Genomic DNA, 23323 nt, shown 5'->3' on the forward strand with positions numbered 1-23323 from the left:
CCACTCTTCCTACAAATTGGGATGAATGTGACTTTAATTTCTTGGTTGTTGGACTTTCAGACAGCTCAATTTTCTGACATTTATGGGTGACAGTTGTTTTGTATTTTAGCTGTCATTTTTACTTTGATTTTGTGAGAAAGAAAACCATGTGGACCTACACCACCATCTTGATCGGAAATTGAACAAATTTTTGAGGAAAACATTACTTCACTCATTGTCAACCACATGAGGTTTTAAAAAATAACAGTATCTTAGGGCTATACTTTCAGGGATCTTTCCTATAGTTTGTTAAAAAATGACAGTATCTTGGCTGGACCACAAATTTGTTAACTCCAGGATCTCCAGAATTGGGCTTTCAAGAACAAAGGTCAAAGTAAATAATCTATTTAATTATTCACCCTAAGAGTCAAAAAGGCACATACTATGAAGCAGAGGCTCTTATAAATGTTTGGATTTTAAGCTCCCAGTTGACTCAGTAAGAAGAGACAGCTATGATAGACCCAGCTGTGGTCCTGGTGCTCTGCCTCTGCTGTTTGCTTCTCCTTTCACTGTGGAAAGGAAAAGCAAAACTTCCACCAGGCCCCACACCTCTGCCAATTATTGGAAATATGCTACAGTTGGATGTGAAGAACATCAGCAAATCCTTAAGTAATGTGAGTATGTTTTATTTCCTTCAGCAGCTTGCAAAGGGTACAAAAATTAATATCTATTTTTGAATATAATGTATTTCTTAAAATACATGTAAATAAACCATAATATGTTAAAACTATTATATATGTCATTGTAAAGTAAATTCTCTCCATGGAGTACTATTTTTAGTTTCTCATCAATAAGACTAATGAAAGAAAATAATGCATTTAATGAGTGAGGCCTGGGCTGGTCATAACACTGCTTCCCCCCAGCATAGAAGTCAATCCAGGTCGAGTTCCATAAGGAATATGCACTGTTCCACTGTGCTGTAACCAAGTCTAATTTGAGACAGAACCTGGAGAGATGCACAATGGGAGGCCAGCAGATGTGCTCAGGACAATTTCAGTGCAGACCCAGCACATTGATTGGTTAGCCAGTGAGACATGGGTGTGCACCCAGCCCACTAAGGTGTTAGTTTGCACTGTAGGGACAAAAAGACAAAGCAGTTATTGGACCTAACAATGGCAAATCATGAACTTCAGGCAATATACAAGCAAGTCTCTGGTCAGTCAATAAAGCAGTGGCCAGCAGAGGGGACCTTCCTGGGTGTGAATACTATACTTTTCATGCCTCCATTGGGGGTTCAGTATCTACTTGCACCAACAAAGGAGAACTCATAATGGACCATAAAGATATCACAGAGCTGCCAGTTAGAGGCATTTCATGATCTGCTGGCCCTGGGTATGTCACCTTTAAGATTGGGGGCCATGTCCTAATCACCCAGAGCACTATTTGCAAGATTTTTATACCCCTTGTGCCCCAGGGACAACAAGGGCCACCCATTGCATGTGTTGTTTTTTTTTATATAACCTTGTCCAAGTGTCTGCCCTCGTTCCAACCCCTCAGAGACAGGCAAGAGAATATTTCCTTGTTTTCCATGCCTGGTTTCAGGAAAACATACTTAGTCTGTACCTGCAGCTGAATTGGGGCAGCAGTCCAGTGGAGTAACATTTCCACCAGAGATGGGCCGCCCCTCTGACTCCTCTCATTAAGAGTTTGGAGGACAGTCCACAGTGTTTTGTCCATCTCCCCAGTGTAGGGTGGTAGCTGTGGTATGCAGGCCCTGCTTTAAGAGACCAATGTACCATTCAATCATTCCAGTGGCTTGGGGTGATAATCCATGTGGAACTTCCAGTCAATCTGAAGGTCTTGGGCCCATTGATGCACCAAGGCCCCTGTAATATGTGTCCCCTGATCACTTTCGATGATCAAGGATCTCCCATAAGCAGCACGGAAACTCTCCAGCACAGTGATTGCCACTCTCTGATCCAGGTGGCACGCAGGGTATGCTGCTAAGAGTCCAATAGCCGTGTCCACACATGAATGGCATATTTATAGCCCTCTGAACTAGGTAGGGGTCAAATTACAACAACCTGCCACTGGTCAGCAGTACTCGACCCTGAACCATGTGCCCACAGGCCTCCAGGGATGCTGTTGTGAACAGACAACAGAGGTATCATAAGCTTCCTGTACCTCTACTAAGGTGGCAGGTAACCACCAGCCTTTTTTTTTTAATTGTGTTTTTTGTTTTTTTTTAAAGATTTTATTTATTGTTTATTTTTTAGAGAGGGAATGGAGCAGGGGGAGGGGGAGAGAGAGAGAGAGAGAGAGAGAGAGAGAGGGAGAGAGAGAAAGAGAGAGAGAGAGAGAGATATCAATGTGCAGTTGCTGGGGGCCATGGCCTGTAACTTAGGCATGTGCCCTGACTGGGAATCGAACCTGCCATGCCTGGTTCGCAGCCCAAGCTCAATCCACTGAGCTATGCCAGCCAGGGCACCACCAGCCTTTTATAGCAGACCAGATGATCTTCTGCCCAGCATGTAAGAAGTGATGGTATAGCCACTGGGCTACTTTTGTTTCTGATAGGTCGGTAGGCACAGTTTCCAGCCATTGCACCTTGGCTAGAGTGTCAGCCTCATCATTCCAAGGGGAAGCAAGAGGTGCATGCCCAGTCATATGATATACAGTGATTTGTTCTCATGGCCCTATTCGCATAGATCTTCCTAGAAGGCCTCTCACCATAATGGCATATGCATAACCATCCATTTACTTGCATGCCATGTAGAGATCCATGTTAGCCACTGGTATACCACACAACTATCTGTGCAAATAGTCAGGGGCAGTGCTTCATTGGCAGCCATGAGTCACACAGCTTGCAGTCTGCCCACTGGCTACTCTGACCCAGTCCAGTGTCAAACCAGAATGTGTCTGTTTCTGGTTGAATTGCCACAGTAGTCCACATAGCAGGCTGGCCCCTGCTGGCCCCATCAGTATACCACTCATCTGAGGAAATAGGTGGCCGTCCTTCATGGAAGGGGCTAGCTTCCTCTTCTATAGAAGCAGGAGCAGTAGATTTTTCATCTACATAGGTAATGAGACCTAACACTTCCTGCAAGTCAGCCTGTGGGGAGCTAGTGGACAGAGTACTCCTTTGCAGAGAAGAGGGGTATCTCCATGACTCTGCCACTCAGAGGTCTTCCTTCATGGCACATATCCTAGCCTACAAGGCTTCCTCTCTTCCTTGAAGTTCATGTAACATTGCTGCATCATGAAGGGCAGTCTCCATCTCAGCTCACAAAGCTGAAAGAAACACCCAGCCCACAGCCTCCATGGCTGGCCAGAGGCTGGGCTTTTCTAGGGTCTCCCCTACCTACCACCTGCAGGACCTTCTCTACCATATCGGCTGTGCCACTAACATCAGGCTACTTCTAGGGGGGAGCCCATGCTGTGAGGAGACTTGCCACTGGATACCATATACTGGGCACCGGCCACCATTCCAGGCCCCTCTCTTGGGGTCCCAAAGGCTCCTCCATGTTCATACCATACTGCGGTAAATCCTTCCCAGGGCACCAATTGTCTTGCAGCCTGTCAAGGCTGGGCATACAGGATTCAGGCAGACAGAAAAAAATTTTCAGAGTCATGAGAATGCCTGACATGCCTATATTCAAGGGTGGGGCAATCCACACGTGCCGCAAGCTGCATGTTGTGCCACATGATGCCCCAACTCCCTTATATACTAGATGCACACAAGGCCAGTAGGGTGCCAAGATATTAGATAACAAAGTATGATTCTGCACATGTGGGCCCATTCTGAAGTTTATGGGAATACTGTTTATCTTAGTTGCCTGGACACCTGGGTGAGGGATCCTGACTTACTCCATTTTCCCTACAGGTGCATTAGGTCTCTCTATGCTAGGACCAAAATAATAAAGTAGCAAAAGACAGGAGATCTGTCACCCTTTCCTGTTTCCCCATCATTTGATGATTTTTAGCTGGAGGTTAATGTTAAGGAAAGTGTTTTTTTATACCATCTTTTTTAAAAATTTTAATCATTGTTCAAATACCGTTTTCTCCTTTTTACTCCCAATCCAGTCCCCACTCCCACCCCTCCCCACTCCCCTCCCATTACCACCCTCCCCTTAGTGTATGACCATGTGTCCTTTAAATTTGTTCCTGTGAACCCTTCCCACTGTCCCCTTAAATTCCCTCTACTCTCTTCTGCGGGCACTGTCAGACTGGCCTATATTTCAGTGTCTTAGGTTATATTTTGCTTGTTTCTTTGTTTTGTTGTTTAGGTTCCTGTTAAAGGTGGTATTTGTCTTTCACTGCCTGTCTTGTTTCGCTAAGCATAATGTTTTCCAGCTCCAACCACGCTGTTGCAAAGGGTAGGAGCTCCTTCTTTCTTTCTGCTGCATAGAATTCCATTGTGTAAATGTACCATAGTTTTTTGATCCATTCATTTACTGATGGATATCTTGGTTGCTTCCAACACTTGGCTACTGTAAATTGTGCTGCTATGAACATTGGGGTGTGTAGGTTCTTTTGGATTGGTGTTTTAGTATTCTTAGGATAGAGTCCCAGCAGTGGAATTGCAGGGTCAAAAGGCAGATCCATTTTTAGTTTTCTGAGGAAGTTCTATACTGCTTTCCATAGTGGTTGTACCAGTCTGCAGTCCCACCAGCAGTGCACTAGGGTCCCCTTTTCTCCACAACCTCTCCAACACTTGTTGTTTGTGGCTTTGTTTATGATGGCCATTCTGTCTGGTATGAAGTGGTATCTTATTGTGGTTTTAGTTTGCATCTCTGATAGCTAGTGATATTGAACATCATTTCATGTGTCTTTGGATTTTCTGTATGTCCTCCTTGGAGAAGTGTCTGTTCAAGTCCTTTGCCCACTTTTTAATTGGATTCCTTGTCTTCTTAGAGTGCAGTCTTGTAAGTTCTTTATATATTTTGGAGATTAAACCCTTGTCTGAGGTATCATTGGCAAATATGTTTTCCCATACAGTTGGTTCTCTTTTAATTTTGATACTGTTTTCTTTAGCTGTGCAGAAGCTTTTAATTTTGATGAGGTCCCATTTGTTTATTCTTTCCTTTATGTCCCTTGCTCTAGGGGACACATCAGTAAAAAAGTTTCTGCGTGAAATATCTGAGATTTTCCTACCTACGTTCTCCTCTAGGACTTTAATGGTGTCGTGTTTTATATTTAAGTCTTTTATCCACCTTGAATTTATTTTTGTATATGGTGTAAGTTGGTGCTTGATTTTCATTTTTTTGAATGTGGCTGTCCAGTTCTCCCAACACCATTTGTTGAAGAGGCTATTTTTATTCTATTTTATGTTGCTGCCTCCTTTGTCAAATATTAATTGACTGTAGAGACTTGGGTTTATTTCTGGGCTCTCTGTTCTGTTCCATTGGTCCATGTGCCTGTTTTTATGCCAGTACCAGGCTGTTTTGATTACAGTGGCCTTGTAGTATAGTTTAGTGTCGGGTATTGTGATCCCTCCTACTTTACTCTTCTTTCTCAAAATTGCAGCAGCTATTTGGGGTCGTTTATAATTCCATATAAATTTCTGAAGTGTTTGTTCTATGTCTGTGAAATAAGCCATTGGTACTTGAATAGGTATTGCATTTAATGTGTAAATTGCTTTGGGTAGTACAGACATTTTGATGATATTAATTCTTCCAATCCATGAACACGGTATATGTTTCCATTTGTTTGTGTCTTCCTTAATTTCTTTCTTCAGTGTTGTGTAGTTTTCTGAATACAGGTCTTTTACCTCTTTGGTTAGGTTTATTCCTAGATATTTTATTTTTCTTTTTGCTATTTCAAATGGGATTTTTCCCTTGATATCTGTTTCTGCTGTTTCATTGTTGGTGTACAGAAATGCCTTTGATTTCTGGATATTGACTTTGTATCCTGCTGTTTTGCCAAATTCGTTTATTAGGTCAAGCAGTTTTTTGGTGGAGTCTATAGGATTTTCCATGTATGCTATCATGTCATCTGCAAACAGTGACAGTTTTGTTTCCTCCTAAGGAAAGTGTTTTTGATTAGAGATGTCATTCAAGAAGTCATATGAAGAATATGTGATTTGGAGTGCTGGGCACACAATACAGTATAGAGATAATGTATCACAGAGTTGTACATCGAATCCTGTATAATTTTATTAACCAAGTTACCCAAATAAATTTAATTTAAAAATAAGTGATCTATGTAAATGATGTGTTTTGTTCAGAATAGCCATAAAACTCCACTTCTTTGAGGAAGCAAATTAAGCCTGATGTGAAGGGGAAAGCTCTGGGACTAGAAACAGTATAAGCGAATGAGAGAAAAAGTTCTCAGGGCTGATTTCTTGGGAATAGTACCCTTTTGCCACAGCCAGCACAAAACTGTCCATCCCTGAAATGCTGCTGTCCCTGCTTCTGACTCTGTGGTGCTCACCTCCCTCTGTGTTAGTAATGCCAGTTGATCATGAACTAGGCTGGGCATCAGAATCATGTGGTGTTGGGGACCACCCTGCCTGGTCTCAGGAAGCTGTAACCCTCCATGACTTAGGCTGAGTGAAAGACCTCCAGACCAGGAGTCACTAAGGAGACAAAACTTATTTCCCTGGCATGAACGCTGCCTGTTCTAATGCCTGGCTTCCTTTTTGCATGGTTGGCAGTCAATGATGGGTAACAATTCTCTAAGAAAGAGAATGAATTTAAGACAGATGAAATCACGTAGGAATGCCTAAGGGAAGAAATTCACAGGGCTGTGGAAATGAAGGGGTGATTGACATCAACCCCTGCCCCCTTGGCTTTGTCAAAGCCTGAGTCTTTGTTCTTAGATGTGAGAAATCCAAGTCTCCTGGCTGCCTCTGTTTCCTACCCTTCTCAGGCCTGCAGGGGTGGTGTAGTCCAGACCAAAATGGCGGACCCTGGGGTAATCAGGCCTGGAATACAGAATATGCAAGACCCTGTGAGATCTGTTTGCTGGAGGATGTTATTAACTTGGAATTTAAAGGCACAGGCAGGAGACCTTTGGAACGTATAGTCTTTTCATATGTTAAAGACCCTAAACTTTGCCCAGAATCACAGAAGGGTTCTGTCTGCACCTTTGTAAATCACCGACATCTTTTGATCTTTCCTGCCAGACTGTGAATCCACAAACTAAGTCTGTTTTCTTAATAAAAATCTGCTTGGGAATGGAGATGGGGTGCTCTCCCCACTAGAGAGGGTGGCCATTCTGTCCCTATTGCCCCGCAGGACCTGGTTGTCTCTGTGTATGTTTTTCTTGTGTTTCGACGAGCCATCCATAGCGTTCCGTGCTCACTGCAGGCAGGTGAGCACTCGTCAATGTGGGATATATTTTTTAAAGCATACATTTCTCACATTTATCAGAGGGTTACTGAATCAGAATTCTGATGACAAGGGCTCCACCAGTGATCCTGATGTAGTCAGCTGAGTATTGGTCCTATGATGATTATTGGGGATTGATATATTGTTCAAGTATCAGAGGTTGAATAGGAAGAGGTTCAAATTTTTATCTTCTACATAGTAGCTAGGGGATACTGACAATGTATTGAAATTCTCTTACATCAGCCCTGGCTGGTGTAGCTCAGTGGATTCAGTGCAGGCCTGTGAACCAAAGGGTGGTCAGTTGATTTCCAGTCAGGGCACAGGCCTGTGTTGCAAGCTTGGTCCCAAGTTGAGGGCATTCAACAGGCAATCACACATTGATGTTTCCTTCCCTCTCCCTCCTTCCCTACCCCCTCACTAAAAATAAATAAAATCATTAAAAAAAAGAAATTCTCTGACATCAGTTTCCTTTTCTGTAATAGCAGCAAAGGAATCTCCTGATGATGCTGTTTTGAGGGTTAATTGTAATTAATATGTGTACAAATTACCCAGCCCATTTGTGGGCATATAAGTGGCAGCTATTCACAATCACCCTTATATTTATGTATTAATTTCAAAAAGACATTGGGCTATGTCACAGAATAAACACATAAACACAGGATGCTAATATCATTTTGAATTAGGCATAATATATTGTCAAAGAGGACTTCTTTTGATAATATTTGCACCTCCTTTCCATTTGGCAGCTCTCCAAAGTCTACGGCCCGGTGTTCACTGTATACTTTGGGAGGAGGCCCACTGTGGTGCTGCATGGATATGAGGCAGTGAAGGAAGCCCTGATTGATCGGGCTGAGGAGTTTTCTGGCAGAGGAATTGTCCCACTGGTTGAAAAAGCTAACAAAGGACAAGGTAGGTGCCTATGTGCCCATATATGTGCAGTACTGTAGTGAGGGTGGAGAGGATGGACAACAGGAAGTTGAAGATCTCTTCAGCAGATCTTGGCTCTTGCATGTGGCTGCCAGGTGTCAGATTACAACTCCTTGCCTAGCACCTCCATGTCAGTTTCTGCTTCCCCTCCTGCTAGGAGTTACTTTCAGCAACGGAAATAGATGGAAAGAGATGCGTCGCTTCTCCCTCATGACCCTGCGGAATTTGGGGATGGTCAAGAGGAGTATTGAGGACCATGTTCAAGAGGAAGCCCACTGCCTTGTGGAGGAGCTGAGGAAAACCAATGGTGGGTGATTGTATACAGTATAACTGACCTTAACAGACTGTTGTGTTCCCTAGTGACGTCCTTGGAAACATTTCAGGGGTGGTCAAATCTTTCCTATGGGTGGTGGTGTCAGCCCCCATGTGAAGCACACAGGGTTGTGTGTTTATTTTCCTTGCATGTGCTCCCATGATTGTGCAGACAGTGTGGGTAGAAAGAAAGGGTCACTTAATTTATTTTCTCTTGAACATGGTTTGATTGTTTTCAAATCAAAACTCACATAGAATAATTTTGAGACCTGCATAGAAAAAGTTAGGGAACATTGTCTTTCCTGTAGCATAAACATGGGTTTAATTCTAGAACCTTTCACCAGGTGGTACTTGTCAGGTAGAAAGCTGAGAATGAGTCACCACATCATCATGGAGCATGTAACAAGTGATGTGTGCTTTCATTAAATTTGCCTGTGTTTGTGTGCTCAGCTCCACAGACATCTCTGAGAGTTGCTTTCAGAGTCCAGGCCTTTAGTTCTGGATGATAAGGATACCATCTATGGTTTTCATTGCTTAGGCATGTCTTCATGAAATTATCATCAATTATTATTTCTTTGTAAAGGCAGAACTATTTTCCCTGGCTGGTGTGGCCCAGTGGATTGAACACTGGCTTGCGAACCAAACGTTTATCAGTTCAATTCTCAGTCAGACTGTGGGCCAGGTACCAACTAGGGGGTTTTGAGAGGCAACCCCACGTTGATATTTTTCCCTCTCCCTTTTTCCCCCATCTAAAAATAAATAAATAAATAACATCCTATGGAAAAGAGATAGCATTATTATCAACATGAGCATTAATTATTTTTGTTACCCACTATTTACTGTACTCACTTATGTATTTTGAATACATGCTACATTATGATTCTTCAAAATACACATATACCAAGTTATAAAATATTTTATTTTATTAATATTTTATTTTAATCATTATGAATAACTACTTACCCTGCCTTCTGTAAGTGGAATTAGCTCTGTTTTCAATTTGCTAAATTTTGCCCTAACTTTACTGGATTTTGGTAATGAGTAATGGCAATTATTTGCTTTCCATGTCCTGTTGTAATGACTTGGAAACTGCTTGTCAAGATGATTCTGACTTATAGTGTGATTTACAAATTACCTTGTTTTTAAATACTTTTTTCCATATTAAGTGAAAAGAAAAACCGAGACTCATGTTTCACCTGTGAATCACAGACAGACAAAGAAATCCCCAAGGCTTTTCAAATTATCCTCTACCTATCAGGCTCCATAAAAGTTGCTTTAAAGCTCACAGCCCTGTAATGTTCCATGGAGCCTGGTCTAGAAGATGCTAACTACACGTTTCCTTTTATTCCATGCCCTTCCATCTCCTCCCCATGCTTTAAATAACATTTATAGTAAAAACCACATACAGAAGAACACATTCAAAATGAATAAAAGACTTAAATGTAATGTGTGAAACCATAAAAATCCTAAAAGAAAACATAGTAGTAAAATTTCAGACATCACTTGTAGCAATATTTTTGCAAATATGAATCCTAGGTCAAGGGAAATAAAGAAAAAACAAAGGAGATTATAATAAACTAAAAAGCTTTATCACAGCTAAAGAAACCATCAACAAAATGAAAAGGACTCCACTGTATGGGAGAACATACTTGCTGATGATACATCTGATAAGTTGTAAATTTCCAAAATTTTACACAATTCAACACCAAGAAGACAAAAAAAAACCCAATTAATAAATGGGCAAAGCACAGGAATAGACACTTCTCCAAAGAGGACATGCAGATGGCAAATAGACATATGAAAAGATGCTCAACATCACCAATCATCAAAGAGATTCATATTACAGCCACAATGAGATATCACTCACACCTGTCAGAATGGCCATCATCAGTAAATCTAGAAACAACAAGTTCTGGTATGGATGTGGAGCAAAGGGAACCCTTCTGCATCATTGGTGTGAATGCAGACTGGTACAGCCACTGTGGAAACCATGGAATTTCCTCAAAAAATTAAAAATGAAAATGCCATCGATCCAGCAATCCCACTTCTGGAAATATATCCTAAGAATTCCAAAACACTAATTCTAAAGAACATACATACCCCTGTGTTACTTATAATAGCCAAGGTCTGGAAACAACCCAAGTGCCCATATGGAGATGAGTGGATAAAAAAGCTGTGGTACATTTACACAATGGAATACTAATGCAGAAGGAAAAAAGAATGAAATCTTCAATTTTGTGATAGCATGGATGGATCTGCAGATTATTATGCTAAATGAAATATGCTAGTTAGAGAAGGACAAATATCATATGTCACATATGTGGAATGTAATGAATAAAGTAAACTTTCAAACAAAATAGAAACAGAGGCATGGATAGATGAAACAGACTGACAGGTGTCAGTGGGGAGGAGAGAGAGGGCACCAGACAAAAGAAGGTGAAGGGATTAGCCAAAGAACACATATGCATAATACATAGACACAGTCAATAGTGTGGTGATGGCCACAGGAAAGGGGAGGTGGTGGCTGGGTGAAATGGGCAAAGAGGGGGAATGTGGACATCTGTAATAGTGTCAACAATAAAAATGAAGTTAAAAAACACATGAGATCTCTCTTAACAAATCATTTTTTCTCTCTTTTTAAATATTGTTCAACTACAGTTGTCTCCATTCTCACCCCACCACAGCCATACCCACCTCCCACCCTCAATCCTTACCCCCCTTTGGCTTTGTCCATGTGTCTTTTATACATGGTCCTTGATGACCCTTTCCCTTCTTTCCCCCATTTTCTTCGCCCCCCCCCCACTCTGGTTTCTGTCTGTTTGTTCTTTATTTCCATGTCTCTGATCATATTTTGTTCCCTTGTTTGTTTTGTTGATTAGGTTCCACTTATAGGTGAGATCATGTGGTATTTGTCTTTCACTGCCTGCCTTATTTCACTTAGCATAATGCTTTCCAGTTCCTAGGTATTTTTTGATGCAATATAGATGGGACAGTTTTCTTAGTTTCCCTAGGATAGTTCATTATTGCTATAAAAATGCAACTGATTTCTGTATATTAATTTTGTATTCTGCTACTTACTGAATTCATTCTTCCGTTCTAGTAGTCTCTTGGCAGAATCTGCATTTTTTTATATACAGTATCATATCATCCTCAGCTAATGACAATTTTACTACCTTCTTTCAATTTGGATGCCCTTTATTTCTTCTTGTCTGATTGCTGTGGCTATGACTTCCAGTGCTATGTTGAATGAGAGTAATGAAAGCAGACAACCCTGTCTTGTTCCCGATCTTAAGGGAAACACTTTTAGGTTTTGCCCTTTAAATATAATGTTGGCTGTGGACTCGCCATATATGGCCTTTATTACGCTGAAGCATATTACCTGTATTCCCACTTTACTGAGAGTTTTTGTCATAAATGGGTGTTGGGTCTTATCTAATGTAATTTCAGCTTCCATTCATCTTATTATATGGTTTTTCTTCTTCATTTTGTTTATGTGGTGTATCAAGTTTATTGATTTGCAGATATTGTAGGAACTTTGCATCTCCAGAGTAAATCCCATTTGATCATGTTGTATGATCTTTTCAATGTATTGCTGAATTTGGTTTGCTAATATTTTGTTAAGGCTCTTAGCATTATTGTTCATTGGGGATATTGCCATCTAATTTTCTTTTTTTGAAGAAAATCCATTATTATTTATCATAATACTGATTATGTGGTAATGAATTCCTTTAGCTTTTTCTTTTCTGGGAAGCTCTCTATTTCTGCTTCAAAGTTATTTTGTATTTTATTTTATTTTAAGTTTAATCCTTATTGTAATTTTTGCCACCACCATTTATTACCCTTATACCTATCTCCATCCAGCAATCACCACACTGTTGTCCAAGTCCATGAGTCCTTTTTCCTTTTTGCTCAAACTCTTCAATCCCTAACTCTCATCCCACTAGCTGTCATCTATTCCTCATCTGTGAATGTGTCTCTGTTTTGCTTCTTAGTTGAGTTGTTCATTAGATTTCACACAGGAGTGAAATCATACAGTATTTGTCTTTCTCTGACATTCTTATTTCACTTAGTATAATGTTCTCCACGTTCATCCGTACTGTTGCAAAGGGTAAAATTTTCTTTCCTTTATGGCTAAATGTAATTTCATTGTGTAAATGTTCAATGGGTGTTTTATCCACTCTTCTATTGATGGACGTTTAGGCTGCCTCCATATCTTGGTGATTGTAAATAATGCTGCAACAAACTTCTGGGTACTTGTGGTCTTTTGAACTAGGGTGTTGGGTTCCTTCAGATATATTCTGGAAGTGGAATTGCTTCTGGATCCATTTTTAATATTACCTTCTGGACCCAAAATCAGATCCATTTTTAATTTTTTGAGGCATCGCCACACTGCTTTCCACAGTGGCTGCACCTGTCTGCATTCCCAGTAACAGTGCAAAAGTACACCCCTTCCCCCACCTCCTCTCCAGTACTTCTTGTTTGTTGATGTATTGATGATAGCCATTCTGACAGGTGTGTGATGGTATCTCATTGTGGGTTTAACTTGCATTTATCTGATGATTAGTGATGTTGAACATCTTCTCATATGTCTATTGGCCATCTGTATGTCTTCTTAGGAGAAGTGACATTCAGGTTTTTTTGCTCATTATTTATTTATTTATTTATTTTGCATTGGCGAAGCAGGTTCTTTTCTCATTTTTTTTTTACTCATTTTTAATTGAATTGTTTGATCTTTTTCTTGGTGCTGAGTTTTCTAAGTACTTTATAGATTTTGGATAGTAACCCTTTATCAGATATATTGGTAAGTATGTTCTCCCATTTTGTAGGCTGTCTTTTTATTTTGTTGATGTTTTCATCCTTTGTGCAAAACCCTTTTAGTTTGATGTAGTCCTATTTATTTATTTTTTCTTGTGTTTCCCTTGCTTGGGAAGATGTATCTGAGAAAAAGAAATATACAAGCAATATCTGAGATTTTGCTGTTTATGTTTTCTTCTAGGATTTTTATGGTTTTGGGTCTACCTTTTCTTTTCTTTTTAATTTTATTTTAATCATTGTTCAAGTACGGTTTTCTGTCCTATACTCCCATCCCAGCCCACCCACCCATCCTTCCCCACCTCCCCCCCATTTCCACCTCCCCTAGTTTTTGTCCATGTGTCCTTTATACTTGTTCCTGTAAACCCTTCCCCTTTTCCCCTGAAATTCCCTCCCCTATGGTCTCTCTATGGTTTCTCTTCAGATCAGGTCTAACTTTTATGTTTTTGATCCACTTTGAATTTATTCTTGTGTATGGTGTAGGAAAGTGGTCTAGTTTCATTTTTTATGCATGCATCTGTCCAATTTTCCCAACAACTTCTATTGAATAAACTATCTTTAACCCATTGTATGTGCTTGCTTCCTCTATGACTATTAATCGACTATAAAGATGTGGGTTATTTCTGGGCTCTCTATTCTGTTCCATTGATCTAGGTGTCTGGAGTTTTTTTTGTTGTTTGTTTTTTTTGTGGGTACCATGATGTGTTGATTGCTATGGCCTTGTAGTAGAGTTTGATGTTAGGTAGTGTGATTCCTCCAACTTTGTTCTTCTATCTCAGGATTGCTGTTGCTGGGGCCTTTTGTGTTGGTTCCATATAAATTTGTGAAATGTGTGTTCTAGTTCCATGAAATATATCATTGGAATCTTGATAGGATTTGTGTTGAATCTATAGAATACTTTGGGTATTATGGACATTTTAATGATGTTAATTCTTCCTATCCTTGAAGACTCTGTGCTCCCATTTATTTGTACTTTCTTCAATTTCTTTCTTCAGTGTCTTATAATTTTCCATGTACAGGTCTTTTGCATCCTTGGTTAGATTTATTTCTAGGTATTTTATTCTTTTTGACATAATTGTGAACAGGATTTTTTAAAGAATTCCTTTCCTATTAGTTCGCTTTAGGCATATGAAACTGATTTCCATATAATAATTTTGTGTCCTGCTACTTTGCTGAATTCATTGATCAGATCTATTAGTTTCTTGGTAGAATCTTTGAAGTTCTGTATGTACAGTATCTTGTCATGTGCAAATAAAAACAGTTTTACTTCTTCCTTTCCAATTTGGCTCCCTTTTATTTATTCTTTGTGTCTGATTTCTGTAGCTAGAACTTCCAGTACTATGTTGAATAAGGGAGGTGAAAGTGGACATCACTGTCTTGTTCCTGATCTTCAGTGGGACACTGGCAGGTTTTGCCCATTGAGTATGATGCTGACAGTGGGTGTATCATCTATGGTTTTTATTTTGTTCAGGTATATTTCCTCTATTTCCACCTTGCTTAGATTTTTTATCATAATCGGGTGTCGGATTTTTCCAATGCTATTTCTTATTTATCTATATGGAATGTATGTATGTATGTATGTATGTATTTGTATTCTTGTTAAGTAGAGTTGTCTACATCTTCACCCCAACCCACCATCCCCCTGCCCCACTATCCCCAACTCTCACCCTCGATCCTATCCCTTTTCGCATATTGTCCAAGTTGTTGGTATATTTATTCATAATATTGTCTTAAAATCCTTTGTATTTTTTTGTGGTGTCAGTTATTATTTCTCCCCTTTACTTTCTGATTTTATTTGTGTCCTTTCCCTTTGTTTCCTGATGAGTCTGGTTAAATGTTTGTCTATCTTGTTTATCTTTTCAAAGAACCAGCTCTTGGATTCACTGATCTTTTGTATCATTTTTTTTATTATTTCATTTATTCCACTCTGATCTTTGTTATGTCCTTCTTTCTTCTCACTCCATTCATTGTTTTTATTCAAGTTCCTTTAAGTGCAAAGTTAGATGGTTTATTTGAGCTCTTTCTTGATTAATTTCTTGAGACAGGCCTGTAATAGCTATGAATTTCTTTCTTTGGATTGTTTTCCCAGAGTTCCACAGATTTTGGAGTGTTGTGTCCTCATTTTCTTTTGTTTCAAGGTATTTTTTTTTAAATTTCATCCTTGATCTTACTGTTGACCCATTCATTGTTTAATAACATCTTATTTAGTTTCCATGTCTTTGTGTGTTTTTCAGTGTTCTTGTGAATGATTTCTAATTTCATTGCATTGTGGTCAGAATAAATACTTGATATCATTTCAATCTTCTTAAAGTTACTGAGACTTGTTTTGTGTCCTAACATGTGGTCTATCCTAGAAAACATTCCATGTGCACTTGAAAAATAAGCATTTTGAGACTTCCGGCAAGATGGAGGAATAGGTGGATGCACCGTGCCTCCTCGCACAACCAAGATTAGAAAAACAAAGATTTGCAGACAGAATATCACTCAGAACTGACAGAGGATTTATCTGAATGGAAGTCGGACAGCCAAGAAGTTGAAGTGGACCCGTACATCCAGACTGGTAGGAGACGACGAGCCGGGTGGTCGCGGGGCTGGCGCGGGTCGGCGGAGCGCGGAGGTCAGGGAAAATTTGGCACGATATCGGCGCAGCAGCCATCCGGGGCGCAAGAATGCAGCGGTGATCCCTGAGTATGCAAGCTGAGACTGGCGGACCCAGTGGGGCAGCGATTGTGGACCAGGGCAGAGCTCGCAGCCCAGGATCCCAGAGAAGGGTCTGAGCCCAGGGGAACGGAACTACCACCATTGTTCCCCCCCGCCCCCCCATATAACATCACAATCTAGCGACCGGAGTGCCCAGCCCTGGTGAACACCTAAGGCTCCGCCCCCCACCATAACAAGAGCAACCAGACCGGGAAAAAAAAAAAAGGAGGAGAGACAGGGAAAGACATAAGACATGTTTGTCTTATGTCTTTCCAACAGAACAGATCAGTCCCCCAGGACTCATCCTTTTGAGGGACCAAGAAATAGCCAATCTGTCAGATGCACAGTTCAAAACACTGGTGATCAGAAAGCACACAGAATTGGTTGATTTTGGGTGCAATTTAGATAAAAGGATGCAGGTTACCATAAAAGAGATGCAGGAAGATATGCGGAGGAGAGCCAATAGTGAAAGGAAGAAATCTGAGTCTCAAAACAATACAGTGGACCAGAAGGAAGATAGAATCAACCAAGCAGGAAAGCATGATGAAATAAGAATTCAAAAAATCGAGGAAAAGCTTAAGAGCATCCAGGACACCTTTAAACGTTCCAACATCCGAATTATAGGGGTACCAGAAGGGGAAGGAGAAAAGCAACAGATTGAGCACGTATTTGAACAAATAATAAAGGAGAACTTCCCCAATCTGGCAAAGGGAACAGTCTTCCAAGAAATCCAAGAAGCTCAGAGAGCCCCAAAGAAGTTGGACCCAAGAAGAAACACACTAAGGCACATCATAATTACATTAGCCAAGGTAAAAACGAAGGAGAGAATCCTAGAAACAGCAAGAGATAAGGGGACAGTAACCTACAAAGCAGTTCCCATCAGACTGTCAGCTGATTTCTCCAAAGAGACCTTACAGGCAAGAAGGGGCTGGAAAGAAGTATTCCAAGTCATGAAAGACAAGGACCTACATCCCAGATTGCTCTATCCAGCAAAGCTTTCATTTAGAATGGAAGGGCAGCTAAAGTGCTTCTCAGATAAGGTCAAGTTAAAGGAGTTCATCATCACCAAGCCCTTATTTTATGAAATGCTAAAGGGACTTATCTAAGAAAAGAAGAGAAAGAAAAGACATGTATAGTAAAAGGACAGCAAACTCACAATTATTAACAACCACACCTAAAGCAAAACCAAAAGAAACTAAGTAAACAACTAGAACAGGAACAGAACCACAGAAATGGAGGGCACATGGAGGGCTAACAGCAGGGGGGTGGGAGGAGGAGAGAGGGGGAAAAGGTATAGAGAATAAGTAGCATAGAATGTAGGTTGAAAATAGATAGGGGGAGGGCAAGAATATCATGGGAAATGTAGAAGCTAAACAACTCATAAGTATGACACATGGACATGAACTAAAGGGGGGGAATGTGGGTGGGAGAGGGAGTACAAGGTGGAGGGGAGAGAAGGGGGGAAATGGGACAACTGTAATAGCATAATCAATAAAATACATTAAAAATAAATAAAATAAATAATAAAAAAAAGAAAAATAAGTATTTTATGCAGCTTTGGGGTGAAATGCTCTAAAGATATCAATTAAAGCCATTTGATCTAGTGTGTCATTTAAGGCTGCTGTCTTTCTTTTTTCTGTCTAGAAGATCTATCCATTGAAGGCCATAGGTGTTTAAAATCCCCAACTGTGACTGTATTTCTGTAAATTGCTCCTTTTATGTCCATCAAGATTTTCTTTACATACTTAGGTGCTCCTCTGTTGGGTCCATAAATGTTTCCTAGGACTATATCATCTTGTTGGATTGTTCCCTTATCAGTGTCCTTCTTTGTCTCTTCCTATAGCCTTGGTTTAAAGTCTATTTTGTCAGATATAAGTACTGATTCTCCAGCTTTTTATCTTTTCTATGTGTATAAAATATCTTTTTCCAACCCTTTAGTTTTAGTCTGTGTGTATTTTTCAATCTGAGAAGGGTCTCTAGGAGGCAGCATATATATATGGGTCTTGTTTTCTTATCCATTCAGCTACCCTGTGTCTTTTGGTTGTAGAGCTTGTGGTGATTATGGGTACATACACATGTAGTTCCATTTTATTATCAGACTGTTTTCCTCTTTTTTCTCTGTTTTTCTTTTCCTTCTTCTTTTTAAGTATATTTTATTCATCATGCTATTACATTTGCCCCATTTAATTCCCCCTTTCTTCCCCTTCATCCTGCACTCCCACTCTTTTCAGCATTCCCCTTCCCCTTAGTCCACATCCATGGGTTGGGCATGTAAGTTTTTTGACTTCTCCACTTTCTATACTACTCTTAACCTTCCCCTATTTTGTGCATATGAGTTATACTTATTATTCCCTGTACATTTTCTCCCCATCCTCTCCCTTCCCCTTCATGGCTGATAACCCTCCGTGTGATCTCCATTTCTGTAATTCTGTTCCTGTTCTAGTTGTTTTCTTAGTGTGTTTTCACTTTTTAATAGGTTCAGTTGTTGATAGTTTGAGCATTTGATCATTTTACTGTTCATAGTTTTGATCTTTTTCTTTTTCTTAGGTAAGCCCCTTTAACATTTCACATAATAAGGACTTGGTGATGATGAACTCCCTTAACTTGACCTTACTTGGGGAGCACCTTATCTGTTCTTCCATTGTAAATGATAGGTTTGCTGGGTTGAGTAATCTAGGTTGTAGATCTTTGTTTTTCACAACTTTGAATACTTCTTTCCAACCCCTTCTTGCCTGTAAGGTTCCTTTTGAAAAATCACCTGATAGTCTTATAGGAACTCTTTTGTAAATGACTGTCTCCTTTTCTCTCACTGCCTTTAAGATTCCCTCCTTATCTTTAACCTTGGGTAACTTAATTATGATGTGTCATGCTGTGTTTCTCCTTGGATCCAACTTCTTTGGGACTGTCTCAGCTTCCTGGACTTGCATGTCTAGTTTTTTTCCAGATTAGTGAAGTTTCCCCTCAGTATGTTTCCAAACAAGTTTTCAATTTCTTGCTCTTCCTCTTCTGCTTCTGCCACCCCTATAATTTGGATATTGGAATACTTAAAGTTGTTCCAGATGTTCCTCAGTCTGTCTTCATTTTTTGAATTCTTGTTTCTTCATTCTGTTCCAGTTGAAAGTTTCTTTCTTCCTTCTTTTCCAAATCTTTGATTTGAGTACCAGTTTCCTTCCCTTCAGTGTTGGTTGCCTGTTTATTTTTCTTTTTTTCACTTTGCATAGCCTTCACTTTTTTCATTATTTTCCAACATACTCAACTATTTATGTGGCCATCTATTACCAGTGTTTTGAACTCTGCTTCTGATAGGTTGGCTATCTCCTCATCTCTTAGCTCTTTCATCAGTGTGTGGTTGCCTCTCAAGTTACTTCCCACTGGGGACCTGGCCCAAAACCCAGGCATGTGACCTGCCTGGGATTTGAACTGGTGACCTTTGGTTCACAGGCCAGTGCTCAGTCCACTGAGACACACCAGCTACGACTTTTTTCTGGAGTCTTTATCTGTTGTTTCATTTGGTCCACGTTGTTTTGTCTCAATCCACCTGTTAACATTTTAAGTGGTGGAGACTTAAGTATTCACCAAGGCAGGGCAAGCCACTTCACTGCTTTGTGGTGCTGTATTTGAGGGAGGGTTCAGAGAGAGAACAATGCCAGTTGCTCAGCTCTTGCCCCATTTTCAGTCACTTCCCCCAACACCCACAAGTGAATTGGGTCCTTCTGTTGCTGACTTCCAAGTGGGTGTTTTTGGTGTATGTTTTAGTACCCTGTGGGTCTTTCCAATGCACTCTTGTGGGAGACTTGGCATTTCTCCCACTGGTGCACCTCCAACAGGTTTTTACAGCCAGAATTTTTGATGCTTTGGTTTTTCCTCTGGAACTCTGAGTATCATGATCTGTCTCATTCCTTAGTTGCTCCTCCCAGATTCCTGACCTGCCAGCTGCCACCTCATTCACCTCAATCAGCCAGCTGCCACCTTGTTGCTCATCCTTGCCCCCTTAGCTTCCCATCTCTGCCCCTCCTACCAGTCTGGCTAAACCAACCTTCCTTCCTTCCTTCCTTCCTTCCTTCCTTCCTTCCTTCCTTCCTTCCTTCCTTCCTTCCTTCCTTCCTTCCTTCCCTCCTTCCTTTTTCTTTCTTTTTTAAACATTTTTATTGTTGTTCCAGTACAGTTTTCTACCTTTTCCCTCCAGCCCTCCCCACCACCCCAGCCCTCCCCACCTTCCTTTCCTCTTTCCACCCCCCTTGTTATTGTCCATATGTCCTTTATAATTGTTCCTGCAAACCCTTAACCCTTTTAATCCCTATAACGCCTATAATCCCCTCCCCTCTTCCCTCTGGTCACTGTCAGCCTGTTATCAATTTCAATGTCTTTGGTTATATTTTGCGTGTTTGTTCATTTTGTTGATTAGGTTCCTGTTAAAGGTGAGATTCTATGGTATTTGTCTTTCACTGCCTGCCTTATTTCACGTAGCATAATGCTCTCCAGTTCCATCCATACTCTCGCAAAAGGTATGAGCTCCGTATTTTTTCTGCTGCATAGACTTCCATTGTGTAAATGTACCATAGTTTTTTGATCCATTCATTTACTGAGGGCACTTAGGTTGCTTCCAACACTTGGCTGTTGTAGATTATGCTGCTATGAACATTGGGGTGCATAGGTTCTTTTGGACTGCTGTTTTGGGGTTCTTAGGATATAATCCTAGCTGTGCAATTGCTGGGTCGAAAGGCACTTCCATTTTTAGTTTTCTAAGGAAATTCCATACTATTTTACATAGTGGTTGCACCAGTCTGCAGTCCCACCAATAGTGACCTAGGATCCCCTTTTCTCCACAACCTCTCCAATACTTATGGTTTGTTGCTTTGTTTATAATGACCATTCTGACTGGTGTGAAGTGTTATCTCATTGTGGTTTTAATTTGCATTTCTCTGATAGCTAGCGATATTAAGCATCTTTTCATGTCTCTGGACCTCTGTATATCCTCCCTGGCGAAGTGTCTGTTGAAGTCCTTTGCCCATTTTTTAATTGGGTTTCTTGTCTTCTTAGAGTAGACTCATGTTATTTCTTTGAATGTTTCTTTAACTACTTGGTTTTTGGACTTCCATGTAGTTTGATTTTCTCACAGCTCTGGTTGTTTTTTGTCTTTAAATTGGTGCTTATCCTTCTTTTGGTTGTGTGAGGAAGCAAAGGTATCAACCTCCATGTTGACCAGAAAGACTTCTTATTCTCCTTAAAGCAAGCCCTTTAACATGTATTGCAGCACTGAGTTGGTGTCAACAAATTCCTCTATCTTTTTCTTGTCTGAGGAGCTCCTTATTTCTCCTTTGGTTTTAAATGATAGTCGTGCTGGGTAAAATAGCCTTGGTTGTAAGTCCTTGCTATTTATCACCTTGCATATTTCACACCACTGTCTTTTGGCCTGAAATGTTTGCTGAGAAATCAGATGCCAGTCTAATTGGTGCTCCATTTTGGTAATTACTTGCTTGAGTTATATGACTTTCAGGGTTTTCTCCTAGTCTTTAAGCTTTGTCATTTTAATTATGATATGACTCAGTGGAGGTCTCTTTGGGCCCAGCTTCTTTGGGACTCTGCGATTCTTGGTGTTGTATGACTTTTTTCTTCACCAGATTAGTGAAGTTTTCAGTCATTATTTCTTCAAATAAGTTCCTGATCCCTTGCACACTCTCTTCTCATTCTGGTATTTTCATGATTCAGTAGTTATGATGTTTCATGTTGTCCAACATGTTTCTTAAGCTCTCCTCATTGTTTAAAATTCATTTTTCTTTTTGTCGTTCTGCATGGGTATTTTTTTCTACTTTGTCTTCCAAAAGACTGATTCTAGCCTCTACTTCATCTAAGCCACTGCTTATATTTTCCAGTGCATTATTTATCTCAGATATTGCATTGTTTATGTCTGACTGGTACTTTTTTATGGTTTCTATGTCTCTTTTCATGCTCTTGAGTATCCTTATACTCATTACTCTATACTATCTATCTGATAAATTTCCTCCACTTCATCTAGTTCTTCTGGAGAATTCAATAGTTTTTCATTTGGGGTCTGTTCCTTCACCCTTCCATTTTGGCTGCTTCTTTGTAATACCTGTGTTTTCCATTTTAGATGTTAAAGTACACATTTGGTAAACCAATCAATTATTAATATAATCAGGCTTTAATCAGCAGTCCCACCTGAGCAACAAAGAGTGTAGTAGAGTAATTCCTGCAGGCAGGGCTATTGGTCCTCTTCAGCTGATGCTACTTAGAGAGGAGTGCTTTGCCTGAGAAAGATGGCTTCTGCGGTATGGTGAATTACACAGCATAGGGATCCTGGTAGTTGTTCCTTCAGTCCTCTCCCCAGTGTCACCAGCCCCAAACTGTACTCAAGCATTTCTAGTTTATGCTGCCCTCCCTCTGCCAGAGCCCAGGGTAAGTGGCTGCAAACAAAATTTAGTGCATTGGCCCTTTAATAGTCTCTCTGCATCTTCAGCCACCTCTCCCTACCAGACAGAAACCCTGCTGCTTTTCACAGCTGAATGTTATCTGGATTCTTTCTAGATCTGGTGTTGTAGGCTGGGAGTCCAGCTTCTTATTTAGACCTCCCACTTCTCAGGTGGAACCCCCCAGTCACTGAAATATCCCTCTGGAACTTCAGCTGCCACCTGTGGGAGCCCAGCCAGCCCTGTCACACCTCTTTTGGACTGCCTAGCAGTCTTGTTGTGGTGAACTAGTTTCTTGTGTCTGTCCTTGTTTAGAAGGCTTTTCTCCAGCTAGTGTTCAGTTGGTTATTCAGGATGATTTCTCTTCAATTTAGTTGTAATTCCAGATTCATTCTAGGATGAGTTTAGTATAGATTCCACTTACTCCTCTGCCATCTTGGTTTTCAGTGTACATTTCTTATATGTCTCCTTCAATTTTTAGTGATAGCCTTGCTGGATAAAGAAGTGTTGGTTGTAGGTCCTTGTTTTTCATCACTTTGAATATTTCACGCCTCTCCTTACTGGTGTGAAATGTTTTTGTCGAGATATGTGCTGACAGTCTTATGGGAGCTCCCTGTAGGTAACTAACATTCTTTAGCTGCTTTTAAGATTCTCTCTTTGTCTTTAACCATTGCCATTTTAATTACAAGGTCTCGGTGTAGACCACTTTGGATTCATCTTTTTTGGGACACTCTGCATTTCTTCGACCTGTGTTTTTTTTTCCTTCACCAGGTTAAGAAAGTTTCAGCACCATTTCTTTGAATAGGTTCTCAGTCCCTAGCTCTCTCAGTTCTT

General features: G+C 40.4%; 1 protein-coding gene across 2 annotated transcripts in view; it reads left to right on the plus strand.

Annotated features, from left to right (window-relative positions):
- The first annotated feature begins 435 nt into the window (after positions 1-435).
- Positions 436-23323, plus strand: part of LOC114496072 (cytochrome P450 2C19-like) — a 186684-nt gene continuing 163796 nt past the window's right edge. The window contains exons 1-3 of one of the 2 annotated variants that reach the window (XM_028511316.2): positions 436-653; positions 8057-8219; positions 8395-8544. In XM_028511316.2, coding sequence (XP_028367117.1) covers positions 492-653; positions 8057-8219; positions 8395-8544 — 475 coding nt within the window. In that variant the 5' untranslated portion in view covers positions 436-491. The remainder of the gene's footprint in view (positions 654-8056; positions 8220-8394; positions 8545-23323) is intronic. The other variant, XM_036027017.1, reaches the window with a different exon arrangement.

Source organism: Phyllostomus discolor, chromosome 5 (assembly GCF_004126475.2).
Source record: "Phyllostomus discolor isolate MPI-MPIP mPhyDis1 chromosome 5, mPhyDis1.pri.v3, whole genome shotgun sequence".
Classification (NCBI taxonomy): Eukaryota; Metazoa; Chordata; class Mammalia; order Chiroptera; family Phyllostomidae; genus Phyllostomus; species Phyllostomus discolor.